The sequence below is a fragment of the Heptranchias perlo genome, chromosome 9, assembly GCF_035084215.1.
Source record: "Heptranchias perlo isolate sHepPer1 chromosome 9, sHepPer1.hap1, whole genome shotgun sequence".
In the NCBI taxonomy this organism is placed as follows: Eukaryota; Metazoa; Chordata; class Chondrichthyes; order Hexanchiformes; family Hexanchidae; genus Heptranchias; species Heptranchias perlo.
The window spans coordinates 40,703,994-40,720,916 of NC_090333.1; the positions used below are offsets into that span (position 1 = coordinate 40,703,994).

A 16,923-nucleotide genomic window follows, 5' to 3' on the forward strand; every position below is an offset into this window, starting at 1 on the left:
ATCGCACCGCCTCCAAAGCAAGTATATCCTTCCTTAGGTAAGGAGACCAAAACTGCACACAGTACTCCAGGTGTGGTCTCACCAGAGCCCTAGAGAATTGCAGAAAGACCTCCTTACTCTTATACTCCAACCCCCTTGCAATAAAGGCTAACATACCATTTGCTTTCCTAATTGATTGCTGTATCAGCATGTTAACTTTCTGTGATTCATGTACAAGGATACCCAAATCCCTTTGACTATCAACATTTCTTAGCCTCTCCTTTTAAAAAATAGTCTGCTTTTCTATTCTTCCTACCAAGGTGGATAATTTCACATTTCCCCACATTATACTCTAACTGCCACCTTCTTTCCTACTCTCTTAACCGGTCAATATCCCTTTGCAGTCTCTTTGCAAAAAAGGAAGCTGGTCAATGCCACTAATAGTGATCCAATGGGGGGGGGTTGCCCACCCCAAGTACCAACCTGCTCCCTTCCCCCATCACCAAAACACCAGCACAACCATCCTGTATTGACAGCACCGACTGGCAGACAGAAAATGAAAGCTCTAGTTACGGTCTCAAGTTGATAAAATCAATGTTACGACCAGATGGATGTAAAGTGCCTAGTAGAAAGATGAGGTGCTGGTCCTCGAGCTTATGTTGAGCTTCACTGGAACAGTATAGAAGGCCAAAGGCAGAATGATCAGAATGGGAGTGGGACGGAGAATTGAAATGTCAAGTAACAGGGAGCTCAAACTACCTATGGGGTCCCACAGGGTTCAGTTCTGAGGCCACTGCTGTTCACTGTATATATCAATGATTTGGATATGGACCTAGAGGGAGTGGTGTCAAAATTTGCAGATGATACCAAAATAGGAGGTTTGGTTAATTCTTTAGAAAACCAAAGGAAACTGGAAAGGGATATTGATAAGATGGGGGAATGGGCCAAAAAGTGGCAAATGGAATTCAATGTCAGTGCATGTGAGCTGGTGCATTTTGGTTAAAAAAAATATTTAGCGGTAATACTCTGAATGGAAGTCGGCTCAATGCTGTAGAAGAGCAGAGAGATTTGGGGGTACAGGTTCACAGGACGTTAAAGACAGCACCTTAAGTTGGTACGGTTGTGAAAAAAGCTATTTGAATTCTAGGTTTTATCACAAGAGGTATAAAATATAAAAGCCAAGAGGTAATGATGAGCCTATGTAAAATCTTAATAAAATCTTAGTTAGAGTACTGAATGCAGCAATGGGCTCCACACTATAAGGAGTATATTGAGAGTTCAGAGAGGGCACGATGCAGATTCACCAGGATGCTGTCTGGTATGAGGAAATACAAATACAAAGAAAGATCAATACAGATTATGGGGCAATATAATATAAATTTTAAAATTATTAAATGTTGAGATAGGTTAGAAAGAAGCAGACTGTTTTCAGTAATTGAGGGGTCTAGAATGAGGGATCATAGATAACAAGATTAAACGTAAGAGATTTAGAACAGAGAGCAGGAGAAACTTCTTCACAGAGAGTTGTGAGGCTGTGGAATTCACTTCAAGGATTAGTGATTAAGGCAGAATTTAAGCTAACATTCAAGATTAGATAGGGTAGGTGGATGAAGGAAATGGGGTTGAAGACATATGGGAACGGTGAATGTAATGATGTGTTTCAGTGTTATTAATGTCATTAAATTGTGTTTTGGCAAACACTTCAAATTATGTTTTTATGACTCCTTTACAAAAAATAGGAAATTGAGATTCGGAATTATCATTAGCAAATCAAATGTTAGTATTTTGAGAAACTGATAGGTGCATGCCTGCATTCCTTAAAGTGCCCAGTGATAGATTACAGTACATTTTAAACATATACATAAACATACGAATTAAGAGCAGGAGAAGGCCATTCGGCCCCGCGAGCCTGCTCTGCCGTTTGATAAGATCACGGCTGATCTGATTGTGACCTCAACCCTACTTTCTCGTCTACCTGCTATAATCTTTGACTCCCTTGTTAATCAGGAATCTATCGAACTCAGCCTTAAAAATATTCAATGACCCTGCCTCCACCACTCTCTGGAGAAGGGAGTTCCACAGACTCACGACCCCGAGGGAAAAAATTTCTCCTAATCTCCGTCTTAAATGGGAGACCCCTTATTTGTAAACTGTGGCCGTTAGTTCTGGTCTCTCCCACAAGGGGAAACATCCCCTCAGCATCTACCCCTTCTAGTCCCCTCAGGATCTTGTATGTTTCAATAAGATCACCTCTCATTCTTCTAAACACCAGTATATACAGGCCCAACTTGTCCAACCTTTCCTCATAAGATAATCCCCTCATCCCAGGAATCAGTCAAGTGAACCTTCTGTGAACAGCCTATAAAGTAATTATGTCCTTTCTTAAATAAGGAGACCAAAACTGCACACAGTATTCTAGATGTGGTCTCACCAATGCCCTGTACAACTGTAGCAAAACATCTCTACTTTTATATTCCATTCCCCTTGCAATAAATCTCAACATTCCATTTGCCTTCCTAATCACTTGCTGTACCTGCATACTAACTTTTTGTGATTCATGTACGAGGTCATCCAGATCCCTCTGTACCTCAGAATTCTGCAATCTCTCTCCATTTAAGTAATATACTGCTTTTCTATTCCTCCTGCTAAAGTGGACAAGTTCACATTTTCCCACATTATAATCTATCTGCCAAATTTTTGCCCACTCAGTTAATCTATCTATATCCCTTTGCAGACTCCTTATGTCCTTTTCACAACTCACTTTCCTACCTACCTTTGTGTCATCTGCAAATTTAGCAACCATATATTTGGTCCCTTCATCCAAATCATAAATATAGATTGTAAATAGCTAAGGCCCCAGCCCTGATCCGAGTGGCACTTCACTCGTTACATCTTGCCAACCTGAAAATGACCCATTTATGCCTACTCTCTGTTTCCTGTTAGCTAACCAAACATTTATCCATGCTAATATGTTACCCCCTACACCATGAGCTCTTATTTTGTGTAGTAGCCTTTGATGTGGCACCTTGTCAAATGCCTTCTGGAAATCCAAGTACACCACATCCACAGGATCCCCTTTATCCACGTTGCTTGTTACTTCCTCGAAGAACTCTAATAAATGAGTCAAACACGATTTCCCTTTCACAAAGCCGTGTTGACTGTGCCTAATTGCATTGAGATTTTCTAAGTGCCCTGCTATAAAAATAGATTCTAGCATTTTCCCTATGACAGATGTTAAGCTAGCTGGCCTGTTGTTTCCTGCTTTCTGTTTCCCTCCTTTCTTGAATAGAGGAGTTACATTCACTATTTTCCAATCTGATGGGACCCTTCTAGAATCTGGGGAATTTTGGAAAATTAATATTAATGCATCTACTATCTCTGCAGCCACTTTTTTTAAGACCCTAGGATGAAGTCTGTCAGGACCTGGGGATTTGTCAGCTTTGAGTTCTAATAATTTTTTCAAAACCTTTTCCCTGGTGTTTGTAAATGTTTTAAGTTCCTCCCTCCCTTTCACATCTTGATTCACAATTATTTCCGGCATGTTATTTGTATCCTCTACAGTGAAGACGGACGCAAAATATCTCTTCAATTCATCCGCCATTTCCCTATTCTCCATTATTAATTCCCCAGACTCTTTCTGTAAAGGACCAATGCTCACTTTACTTACTCTTTTCCTTTTTAAATACCTGTAGAAACTCTTACTATCTGCTTTTATATTTCTAGCCAGCTTTCTCTCACACTCTAATTTCTCCCTCCTTATTATTCTTTTAGTCATTCTTTGCTGTTTTTCCTATTCTGTCCAATCTTCTGACCTGCCACTAATCTTTGCAGAATTGTATGCTTTTTCTTTCAATTTGATATTATCTTTAACTTCCTTAGTTAGCCACAGATGGTACGTCCTTCCCCCAGAGTCTTTCTCACTGGAATGTACCTTTGCTGAGGAGGATAGAAGTTAACAATGCCACCCGTTGCTGTGGTGGATCTACAGGAAAGGAGGATAGAAGTTAAGAATGGGTGAGCATTACCCCCTTGGGATTAAGGAGATAGAGAAGGGGGTGGAAGGTTACGTTTGTTTGGTGCTTAACAGGGATGGCAGGGTGACAGTGTAAGTGTTCAGTGAGTAACCTGGTGTCGGCAAGGTGTCACTCGTAGAAAGGTTACAGCACAGAATAAAGCCATTCGCCCCATCAAGTCCACACCGGCTCTATGCAAAAGCAATCCAGCTAGTCCCACTCCCCAGCCCTATCCCCGTAGCCCTGCAAATTTTTTCCTTTCAAATACTTATTCATGTTCCCTTTCGAAGGCCATAATTTCAACCACCACCACCCCCTCGGGCAGTGCATTCCAGATCCTAACCACTCGCTGTGTAAAAAAGTTTTTCCTCATGTCACCTTTGGTTCTTTTGCCAAGCACCTTAAATCTATGCCCTCTGGTTCTTGACCCTTCCACCAATGGGAACAGTTTCTCTCTATCTACTCTGTCTAGACCCTTCATGATTTTGAATACCTCTATCTATTCTCCTTGCAACCGTCTCTGTTCCAAGGAGTACAACCCCAGCTTCTCCAGTCTATCCACGTAACTAAAGTCCCTCATCCCTGGAATCATTCTAGTAAATCTCTTCTGCATCCTCTCTAAGGCCTTCACATCTTTCCGAAAGTGTGGTGCCCAGAACTGGACACAATACTTCAGTTGTGGCCGAACCAGTATTTTAATAAAGGCTCATCATGACTTCCATACTTTTGTACTCTATGCCTCAATTTATAAAGCCCAGGATTCCGTCTGCTTTTTTAACTGCTTTTTCAACCTGCCCTGCCACCTTCAACGATTTGTGCACGTATTCCCCCAGATCTCTCTGTTCCTGTGCCCCTTTTAGAATTGTGCCGTCTAGTTTATATTGCCTCTCCTCGTTCTTCCTACCCAAATGTATCACCTCTGATTTTTCTGTGTTAAATTTCATCTGCTACGTGTCCGCCCATGCCACCAGCCTGTTTATATCCTCTTGAAGTCTATCACTATCCTCCTCACTGTTTGCTACACTTGCAAGTTTTGTGTCACCTGCAAATTTTGAAATTGTGCCCTGTACACCCAAGTCTAAGTCATTAATATATATTAAGAAAAGCAGTGATCCCAGCACCGACCCCTGGGGAACACCATTGTACACCTCCCTCCAGTCGGAAAAACAACCATTCACCACTACTCTGTTTCCTGTCCCTTAGCCAATTCTGTATCCATGTTGCTACTGCCCCCTTTATTCCATGGGCCGCAATCTTGATGGTAAGCCTACCATGCGACACTTTATCAAACGCTTTTTGAAAGTCCATATACACCACATCAACTGCATTGTCCTCATCTACCCTCTCTGTTACCTCATCAAAAAACTCTATCAAGTTAGTTAAACACGATTTGCCTTTAACAAATTTGTGCTGGCTTTCCCTAATCAATCCACACTCGTCCAAGTGACTCTTAATTCTGTCCCGGATTATCATTTCTAAAAGTTTCCCCACCACTGAGGTTAAACTGACTGGCCTATAGTTGCTGGTTTTATCCTTACACCCTTTTTTGAACAAGGGTGTAACATTTGCAATTCTCCAGTCCTCTGGCACCACCCCTGTATCTACGGATGTTTAGAAGATTATGGCCAGTATCTCCGCAACCGAAGACACAGTACTGGCTATGAAAAAATCTCGACATCTATTGTGGATTTTATGAGTTCCCAGTAAGTCAAGACCCTCCACTAGCCCTACCTATGACCTGACATTACAGTAATCCTTAAGCAATTAATATTAAAGTAGTCTGCACATTGACGGGTTTAACTTTGAATGGGGAAGTGTATTCTCTTATTGCTTTCATCACTCATAACTCAATATAAACAGACAAAACATTCCTACAGTAGCATCTTGAACTTCTGCCAGACTTAATGATAATGTTCTAGTAATAATATATTTCTGATCGATGCAAACTGCGAAAGCTTTTTGTGTTATTAGGGAATAGAAATTGATCCTGTGTGATGATGCGTGTTAGTGACTCTTAACAGCATGGAATAAGCAAAACTGTATATGTTTTTCTTCAATTGCAGGTCATTTCCTTGGGAACAACACTGTGATTGATGTCTTAAGACAAGCAGGCTATGAAGTTGAGCACACCCCTGCAGGACAGCCATTTGAACTGTAAGTTTATTGTACAATTCCATGCTGTTTCCAATACAGTTTCAGTGTATAACCAGGGCAAGTCATTTTTTGGTAGCGAAATGGGGGTGACGCCGTTTACGCCAGTATTCTGCCACCAGAGCTGCGGTCTGTGATTCTGTGAAGGTAGAAAAACCAACTGGTCCCAGGACACTCTTTAGGTGGGGGGGTCTGCTGCAAATTCCAATGAAGCAGCCACATGCTCCATTGGTGCCCACATCGAAGAAAAAACTTCCCTGACATTGCCACAAATGAGAGCCGTAGACTGAAGAGTCGCACCTGTTGATCGACACAAATTCTTGGAAACTGATCCCAGGACCTCAACTGATGTAAGCGTGCTGTTCCTCAAACATCCTCCATTTCAGGTGAGCACCTATAAGTTCTGGGTCCCATTACTTCAAAGACCTGGGAAGCCTTCTGTTCAGCCTCTGATGGGAGGGCAATACATTCTAACCCTCTCTTCTGGCTGACTCATGTTCTATGAATCATCCAGTGCTACTTCCCTACCAACACTATGTAAGTCTTCCTGGGTGCAAATATCTGAGCTGATGCATGGGAGTGAAGAACAAAGTGATGCTGTGGGTGTGTTCAAGGAGGTAGGGTCAGAGGAACATGCGGCAGGAGGTCTCTGCAGTAACTCATGGGGGGGCTTGAGTCCAATTTTGTCTCCGTGTTCATCAACATCTACCTCATCTTCATCATCATGATAGTTCACAAGGAAGTAGTTGCGTCAATGCTCCTGTTCTTCTTGCTCCTTCTCATCATAATCATCTTCCTCCTCCTGTGCCCCTCATTACTGTGGTTGATTTGCAGAAAAGCAGATACCGGGACTTGATGGTTTGACTTATAGGGAGAGGTTAGACAGACTGGGACTTTTTTCCCTGGAGAGTAGGAGGTTAAGGGGTGATCTTATAGAAGTCTATAAAATAATGAAGGGCATAGATAAGGTAGACAGTCAAAATCTTTTCCCAAAGGTAGGGGAGTCTATAACGAGGGGGCATAGATTTAAGGTGAGAGGGGAGAGATACAAAATGGTCCAGAGGTGCAATTTTTTCACTCAAAGGGTGGTGAGTGTCTGGAACGAGCTGCCAGAGGCAGTAGTAGAGGCAGGTACAATTTTGTCTTTTAAAAAGCATTTGGACAGTTACATGGGTAAGATGGGTATAGAGGGATATGGGCCAAGTGCAGGAAATTGGGACTAGCTTAGTGGTATAAACTGGGCGACATGGACATGTTGGGCCGAAGGGCCTGTTTCCATGTTGTAACTTCTATGCTTCTATGATTCTATGAAGCTAAAATGAATGAACATTATCCCCTTGGGATTAAGCTGACTGAGAAAGGGATGGAAGTTTGTGTTTGTGTGGTGCTTCATAGGGGTGCCATGGCAACTGTGTTGATGTTCAGTCACTAACCTGTCATTAGTACTGTGCCCCCGACCTCGCCATCTCCCAGTGCAGAGTGCTTCCTCATGAGTTCCATGGCCTGTTCCTCGTAGAGTGCCTGTTGTTTCAGGTTGGAGATGCCCCCTCTAGTGGCTTGCCTCTCATGAGCATTATGCAGTATTTTCCCTGCAACAAGATTGAGTAAATTATGTGCAGGCTAGCAATTGAGGAGTGTGTGCTGAGTGGCACGGGAGAGCTGAATCAAGAGGTGAAGTTGTATCACCATGTTAAAGTGGAAGAAGAGGTTAGGTTTGTGCACGTAAGTAATTACTGTAAGGGAAATGGGTAACTTTGCTGTAAGATCCTAAATCAGTGTCTCCTTTAACCAGAGCACATTGTGAAGAGTTAGTTGTGCAGCTGTTCATTTTAGAGGGTGATGGGTGTGCTGGTGCCCAAGAAAGAAAAAAGAGAGTGGCAGGTGTGTTACCTTGCCTGCTCTGGTCAGGTCATTAAGTTTTCTGTGGCACTAGTCTGCAGTTCCGGTTGATGAGAGAGTTGGCAATCAGTGCCATTTCCACCTCACTCTATGAGTGACCTTCATGGCAGGTTTCCAGCACTGTTTCTCCTCTATTCTATTTTGTCCAGCAGGATATGCAGGTCAGACTCAGTGGAATAATGACATTTCCTTCTCTGTCTCTGAGTCATGCCCTGCTACGTTCTTTGCCTGCTTCTGCCAGGTTCTCCTGTGACATTCTTGTAAAGCGGAACAAAAATAGTCATAAGACAATTAGTCAAGCGAGCTGACAGTCAACTTACTGAGCCGTGCACTTTTCTCCTTACCTGCTGCTCTCCCAGGCTGCTGCTACAATCTTCAGCCAGAACTTTTTAAAGGTTTTTTAAAGACTGCAATGTCATTTCCAAACACCCCAGCACATTACTCCCATTTTACTCGAGATTTACATCAATGACTGCTCCAATGCTGCTTGACAGCTACTTGAAGGTAATTCAGTGTCGGAGCAGTGGGAGGCATTCAAGGGGGAGATTCAAGGGGTTCAGAGTAAACATGTTCCCACAAAGAAAAAGGATGGAACTGCCAAATCTAGAGCCCCCTGGATGACAAGGAGCATACAGGGTAAGATAAGGCAAAAAGGGAAGCTTATGTCAGATACCAATAGCTCAATACTGCAGAAAGCCTAGAGGAATATAGAAAGTGCAGGGGTGAAATTAAAAAGGAAATTAGGAAAGCAAAGAGAGGGCATGAAAAAATACTGGCAAGTAAAATTAAGGAAAACCCAAAAATGTTTTATAAATACATAAAGAGCAGGAGGATAACTAAGGAAAGATTAGAGACCAAAAAGGTAAACTATGTGTGGAGGCTGAAGATGTGGGTATGGTTCTTAATGAATACTTTGTGTTTGTCTTCAGAAAAGAGGGGGACGATGCAGAGATTGTAGTTAAGAAGGAGGAGTGCGAAATATTGGATGGGATAAACATAATGAGAGAAGAAGTATTAAGAGGTTTAGCATCTTTGAAAGTCAATAAATCACCAGGCCCGAATGAAATGTATCCCAGGCTATTAAGAGAAGCAAGGGAGGAAATAGCGGAGGCTCTGACCATCATTTTCCAATCCTCCCTGGCTACAGGCATGATGCCAGAGGATTGGAGGACTGCTAACGTTGTACCATTGTTTAAAAAGGGAGAAAGAGATAGACCAAGTAATTATAGGCCAGTCAGTCTAACCTTGGTAGCGGGTAAATTATTGGAATCGATTCTGAGGGACAGCATAAGTCGTCATTTAGAAAGGTATGGGTTAATCAAGAACAGTCAGCATGGATTTGTTAAAGGAAGATCGTGTCTGACTAACTTGATTGAATTTTTTGAGCCGGTAACAAGGAGGATCAATGAGGGTAGTGCATTTGATGTAGTCTACATGGATTTTAGCAAGGCTTTTGACAAAGTCCCACATGGCAGACTGGTCAAAAAAGTAAAAGCCCATGGGATTCAGGGGAAAGTGGCTAGTTGGATCCAAAATTGGCTCAGTGGCAGGAAGCAAAGGGTAATGGTTGATGGGTGTTTTGCGACTGGAAGGCTGTTTCCAGTGGAGTCCCGCAAGGCTCAGTAATAGGTCCCTTGCTTTTTGTGGTATATGTTAATGATTTGGACTTGAATGTGGGGGGCTTGATCAAGAAGTTTGCAGATGTAAAAAAATATGGCTATGTGGTTGATAGTAAGGAGGGAAGCTGTAGACTGCAGGAAGATATCAATGGACTGGTCAGGTGGGCAGAAAAGTGGCAAATGGAATTCAATCCAGAGAAGTGTGAGGTAATGCATTTGCGGAGGGCAAACAAGGGAAGGGAATACACAATAAATGGGGGGGTACTGAGAGGTGTAGAGGAACAAAGGGACTTTGGAGTGCATGTCCACAGATCCCTGAAGGTAGCAGGACAGGTAGGTAAGGGGGTTAAAAAGGCATACTGGATACTTTCCTTTATTAGCCGAGGCATAGAATATGAGAGCCAGGAAGGTTATACTAGAACCGTATAAAACATTGGTTAGACCACAGCTTGAGTACTGCGTACAGTTCTGGTCACCACATTCCAGGAAAGATGTGGTTGCACTAGAGAGGGGATTTACGAGGATGTTGCCAGGGTTGGAGAATTTTAGCTATGAGAAAAGATTGGATAGGCTGGTGTTGTTTTCTTTGGAACATAGGAGGCTGAGGGGAGATATAATTGAGGTGTATAAAATTATAACGGGACTAGATAGAGTGGATAGGGAGGACTTACTTACCTTAGCAGAGTGTCAGTGACCAGGGGGCATAGATTTAAAGTAATTGGTAGAGGGATTAGACGGGAGCTAAGGAGAAATTATTTCACCCAGAGGGTGGTGGGGGTCTGGAACTCACTACCTGAAAGGGTGGTAGAGGCAGAAACACTCAACTCATTTAAAAAGTACTTGGATGTACACCTGAAGTGCCTTGACCTACAGGGTTACGGACCAAGTGCTAGAAAGTGGGATTAAGCTGGATAGCTCTTTCTCGTCTGGCACGGACACGATGGGCTGAATGGCCTCCTTCTGTGCCGTAACTTTCTATGATTCTATAATGGATATGCAAATGAGTCAGCCTGCGACATTCTGTTGTAAACAGCTGTGCAGGCTATCAGCGGGGGCACCTCATTTCTCATTGGCGGAAATGTGATGCAATTCATCACGTGGATTTTCGACGCTTTGGTGTTTGGCCAAAACAAAATCTTTCAATTCCTCTGCCACTATCATGTAACATGCGGCAGCTGGAACAATGGTGTGATCCAGGCTATGGACTGTCCCACATCTCCACCGACGTACGGCATCATTGTACAGAGCAAGACTGATATATCACAGCCCTTCTCATTGTGAGGTACCCTAAATAGTGGTCTGGAGAAGGTCTCGGGAGGCAGATTCAGCCAAGAGCTGAAGCTATGCAATTTGGCTGGAGGAACAGCATCATAAGTAATAACCCCGCTGGTGACATTCTAGTTGCAAAAACTTTTTAAAAATGTCTTTTGCTCCAAAGCAACTTCAGAGTCTCTCTCTCTCCAGTTGGTAGCAACACCCTGTTCATAGTTTTGTTCACAAATGGAGAAAAACATGGTTGCTTTTGCAAAGTGACATTATTGTCACCAACTTTCCAGCTGCCGCCTTTAAAATGGTTTCCATGGGGCCGAAGTTATATGTGGCACATTTTGGAGTTTAAAAAGTGAGGAAAAATTAAAAGGGCTGGTGCGGTGCCACACAAAATATATTTCGAGATAGCCTGTATGTTTGAAGACCTGAGGGATGATTTTCTTCTGATGTGCTTCCAAGAAAACCTCAGTTCCCTGGCACAAAGTAGAGGACAAAGGGGTGAAGACTTGTGACATTGGGCTCCACCCGCTTTTCATTGCCCTAGGATTTCCTGGGGTTCCCCCAAGTGGTGGGGGGGGGGGGCGGCGGTTGGATGCTTACACCTGGAGAAAAAGCAAATATTCAAATACCATTTAAATAAGGTGTAAGTGATATAACCGCTTGTCGTGCCTCATTCTGCTCTCTATACGCCAGGCTGTTGCCCATTTGAAGAAGCGCTGAGGGGGACTGAGCATTACGTGTTTTGGGCAGCCCAGTTTAGATCAGAGGATCTGAGAAGGTGCAGTCAGGAAGAAGATGGAGACCAGAAAATGTTGGAACCTTTTTTCCCAAGTTCCCAGGAGGATCGTGAGGGCTGGAGGCTTTCTGCTTACTGTCATTAGACAGCATCCAGACAGCCGGTGGTCATGACTTCTTCAGGCCTGCAGCAGCGATTCAGTTTCCTCCCCTGATTCTGTGCACAGGACCTTTCTAAGGAGCAGGCCTGCGCTGAAGAAATGTCGGAACCTATTCAAATGACCTGAGTGCAGAAATACAGGTAAGTTCAGGTCATTTCAGGAGGAGTACACTTTGGGTACATTGTGCCTGATTTAACAAAAAGGTGTTTGGGGGTTGGGGGAGGTGGTGGGAAGAAAATTAGCCAGCGTATTTCCTGGAAATACTTAGGAGAGATCAGGTCAATGTATAATTTTAAATGAGAATTACTGTAAAACAAAATCTGAATTATTGAGCCAGATAATGCAAGTTGAAGAGCCCGAGGCTGAAGTGCAGCAGGACTTCAGGGGCTTGAGCCCCTTATTATTGGGCCCTGAGGCCTACTACCTGCTCAATGTGCTCAGTGTTTCTCTATGCAGTCATTTCAGCATGCAGCGCACTGGAAACCTGCACATAAGCTGTGCACTGGACTCATTATGGTCTTGACATCTATTCAGATTAGGAAGTCTCCCCGTAATGCAGCTGGAACACTTGAGTGGTGTTCCAGATGCTAAACACCTGTTTTTAATGGACATTTCAGAGAAGGATATTTGGGAAGAAAAGGTTTGCTCCTTAGTGGCCCACTTGTTATACTAGACTCACCCTTCTTTTCTGCCCATTTTACTTGGCCTTCAAATTGCCAAATCCTGTTTGGCGAGTTTGATCCCCACCTGCTTTATGAGGGGAAAAAATGGCAGTGCTGTAAGAGCAGCCAGCAGCCCTTCATTTGCTGCTGGTGCTTGATATTCTAGTCTCCAATCCCAAGTGGGGCTTCTACCATAGTATCATAGTAGGTGCAGCACAGGAGGAGGCCATGCAGTCAATCTTGCCTGTGCCGGCTCTTTGAAAGAGCTATCCAATTAGTCCCATTCCCCTGCTCTTTCCCCATAGCCCTGAAATTTTTTTCCCTTCAAGTATTTATCCAATTCCCTTTTGAAAGTTACTACTGAATCTGCTTCCACCACCCTTTCAGGCAGTCCCTCATCCCTGGCACCATTCTAGTAAATCTCTTCTGTATCTTCTCTAAGGCCTTGACATCCTTCCTATAGTGTGGTGCCCAGAATTGAACGCAATACTCCAGCTGAGGCCTAACCTGTATTTTAGAAAAGTTTAGTATGACTTCCTTGCTTTTGTACTCTATGCCTCTATTAAAATCCCATATGTTTTTTTAATAGCCTTCTCAACTTGTCCTGCCACCTTCAAAGATTTGTGTATGTGCACCCACAGGTCTCTCTGTTTCTGCAGCCCCTTTAAAATTGGACCATTTAGTTTATATTGCCTCTCCTCATTCTTCCTACCAAAATGCATCACTTCACAACTCACTGCTAAATTTTATCTGCCATGTGTCTGCCCGTTTCACCAGTCTGTCTATGTCCTCCTGAAGTCTGTTACTATCCTTCACATTGTTTACGACATTTCCAAGTTTTGTGTCATCTGCGAACTTTGAAATTATGCCTTGTTTACCCAAGTCCAGATCATTAATATATATCAAAAAGAGCACTGGTCCTAATACTGATCCCTGGGGACCACCACTGTATACTTCCCTCCAGTCTGAAAAACAACTGTTCACCACTGCTCGCTGCTTTCTGTCCCCTAGCCAATTTTGTATCCATGCTGCCACTGTCCCTTTAATCCCATGGGCTTTAATTTTGCTAACAAGTCTACTATGTGGCACTTTATCAATTGCCTTTGGAAAGTCTAAATACACAACATCAACCGCACTACCCTCATCAACCCTCTCCATTACTTCATCAAAGAACTCAATCAAGTTAATCAAACATGATTTTCCTTTAATGTCATGAATTACACACCGCGAGCACCACAAAACTGTTTAAATGAAGCGGCCTCCCATTATCATTCAAGGTCAGGTCATCTTGATACAGGTGCAAGCAACATCTTAGGAGCAGTGGTCCTGTTGCTCTTGATTCAGGACCGCATTACCTGCCCTGTAATAACTCCAGTTTCTTTTCGCTCCTTTTTCTGCCAATCTTCTGATTTCCTTTCCTGGTCGCCTAAAGGTATTGACTCCTGTATTACCTCGTTCAATGACCATTTGAGTGTTTGTAGGCTATTCAACAGCTTTTTTTTATTCATTCATGGGGTGTGGGCATCGTTGGCAAGGCCAGCATTTATTGCCCATCCCTAATTGTCCTTGAGAAGGTGGTGGTGAGCCGCCTTCTTGAACCGCTGCAGTCCGTGTGGTGAAGGTTCTCCCACAGTGCTGTTAAGTAGGGAGTTCCAGGATTTTGACCCAGCAACGATGAAGGAACGGCGATATATTTCCAAGTCATGATGGTGTGTGACTTAGAGGGGAATGTGCAGGTGGTGGTGTTCCCATGTGCCTGCTGCACCTGTCCTTCTAGGCGGTAGACGTCGTGGGTTTGGGAGGTGCTGTCGAAGAAGCCTTGGCGAGTTGCTGCAGTGCATCCTGTGGATGGTACACACTGCAGCCACTGTACGCAGGTGGTGGAGGGAGTGAATGTTTAAGGTGGTGGATGGGGTGCCAATCAAGCGGGCTGCTTTGTCCTGGATGGCATCGAGCTTCTTGAGTGTTGTTGGAGCTGCACTCATCCAGGCAAGTGGAGAGTATTTCATCACACTCCTGACTTGTGTCTTGTAGATGGTGGAAAGGTTTTGGGGGGGGTCAGGAGGTGAGTCACTCGCTGCAGAATACCCAGCCTCTGACCTCTTGTAGCCACAGTATTTATATGGCTGGTCCAGTTAAGTTTCTGGTCAATGCTGACCCCCAGTTGATGGTGGGGGATTCGGCGATGGTAGTGCCGTTGAATGTCAAGGGGAGGTGGTTAGACTCTCTCTTGTTGGAGATGGTCATTGCCTGGCACTTGTCTGGCGCAAATGTTACTTGCCACTTATGAGCCCAAGCCTGGATATTATCCAGGTCTTGCTGCATGCGGGAACGGACTGCTTCATTATCTGAGGGGTTGCGAATGGGGCGGAACACTGGAATCATCAGTGAACATTCCCACTTCTGACCTTATGATGGAGGGAAGGTCATTGATGAAGCAGCTGAAGATAGTTGGGCCTAGGACACTGCCCTGAGGAATTCCTGCAGCAATGTCCTGGGGCTGAGATGATTGGCCTCCAACAACCACTACCATCTTCCTTTGTGTTAGGTATGGCTCCAGCCACTGGAGAATTTTCCCCCTGATTCCCATTGACTTCAATTTTACTCGGGCTCCTTGATGCTACACTCAGTCAAATGCTGCCTTAGTGACGAGGGCAGTCACTCTCACCTCACCTCTGGAATTCAGCTCTTTTGTCCATGTTTGGACCAAGGCTGTAATGAAGTCTGGAGCTGAGTGGTCCTGGCGGAACCCAAACTGAGCATCGGTGAGCAGGTTATTGGTGAGTAAGTGCCGCTTGATAGCACTGTCGACGACACCTTCCATCACTTTGCTGATGATTGCGAGTAGACAGATGGGGCGGTAATTGGCCGGATTGGATTTGTCCTGCTTTTTGTGGACAGGGCATACCTGGGCAATTTTCCACATTGTCGGGTAGATGCCAGTGTTGCAGCTGTACTGGAACAGCTTGGCTAAAGGCGCAGCTAGTTCTGGAGCAAAAGTCTTCAGCACTACAGCTGGGATGTTGACGGGGCCCATAGTCTTTGCTGTATCCAGTGCACTCATCCATTTCTTGATGTCTCATGGAATGAATCGAATTGGCTGAGGACTGGCTTCTGTGATGGTGGGGATATCGGTAGGAGGCCGAGATGGATCATCCACTGGGCACTTCTGGCTGAAGATGGTTGCAAACTCTTCAGCCTTGTCTTTCACACTCACGTGCTGGGCTCTGCCATCATTGAGGATGGGGATGTTCATGGAGCATCCTTCTCCCGTTAGTTGTTTAATTGTCCACCACCATTCACAACTGGATGTGGCAGGACTGCAGAGCTTTGATCTGATCCGTTGGTTGTGGAATCGCTTAGCTTTGTCTATAGCATGCTGCTTCCACTGTTTAGCATGCATGTAGACCTGTGTTGTAGCTTCACCAGGTTGGCACCTCATTTTTAGGTCCGCCTGGTGCTGCTCCTGGCATGCTCTTCTGCACTCCTCATTGAACCAGGGTTGATCCCCTGGCTTGTTGGTAATGGTAGAGTGAGGAATATGTCGGGCCATGAGGTTACAGATTCTGGTGGAATACAATTCTGCTGCTGCTAATGGCCCACAACGTCTCATTGGTGCCCAGTTTTGAGCTGCTGGATCTGTTCTGAGTCTATCCCATTTAGCACGGTGGTAGTGCCACACGACACGTTGGATGGTGTCCTCAGTGTGAAGATGGGATTTAGTCTCTAAAGGGACAGTGCGGTGGTCACTCCTACCAATACTGTCATGGACAAATGCATCTGCGACAGGTAGATTGGTGAGGACGAGGTCAAGTAGGTTTTTCCCTCGTGTGGTTCTCTCACCAACTGCCGCAGGCCCAGTCTAGCAGCTGTGCCCTTCAGGACTCGGCCAGCTCGGTCAGTAGTGGTGCTACCGAGCCACTCTTGGTGATGGACATTGAAGTCCCTAACCCAGAGTACATTCTGTGCCCTTGATACCCTCAGTGCTTCCTCCAAGTGGTGCTCAACATGGAGTAGGACTGATTCATCAGCTGAGGGAGGGCGGTAGGTGGTAATCAGCAGAAGGTTTCCTTGCCCATGTTTGACCTGATGCCATGAGATTTCATGGAGTCCGGAATCAATGCTGAGGACGCCCAGGGCCACTCCCTCCTGACTGTATATCACTGTACCGCTATCTCTGGTGCATCTGTCCTGCCGGTAGGAAAGGACATACCCAGGGATGGTGTTGGAGGAGTCTGGGACGTTGGTTGAAAGGTATGAATCTGAGCTGAGCCTGATCTTGTGCTCACCCAATAGCTACACGTGCACTTCCAGCGGGTATTACTAGATAGCAATCAATAGTAACCTGGTCATTTTCCCCACTGAGCACAAGGCCATTGAGCCCAAGTGTTGCCCCTACCACCACTCAGCAGCTAACTCAGCAGAGACTGGGATT

At 44.6% G+C, this 16,923-nt stretch overlaps 1 protein-coding gene across 2 annotated transcripts in view; it reads left to right on the top strand.

Moving 5' to 3' along the window:
* trabd2b (TraB domain containing 2B) overlaps positions 1-16,923 on the top strand; it is a 324,667-nt gene that overhangs the window by 251,436 nt on the left and 56,308 nt on the right. For both annotated transcript variants that reach the window (XM_067990256.1, XM_067990257.1), the window contains exon 5: positions 6,056-6,146. In XM_067990256.1, coding sequence (XP_067846357.1) covers positions 6,056-6,146 — 91 coding nt within the window. The remainder of the gene's footprint in view (positions 1-6,055; positions 6,147-16,923) is intronic.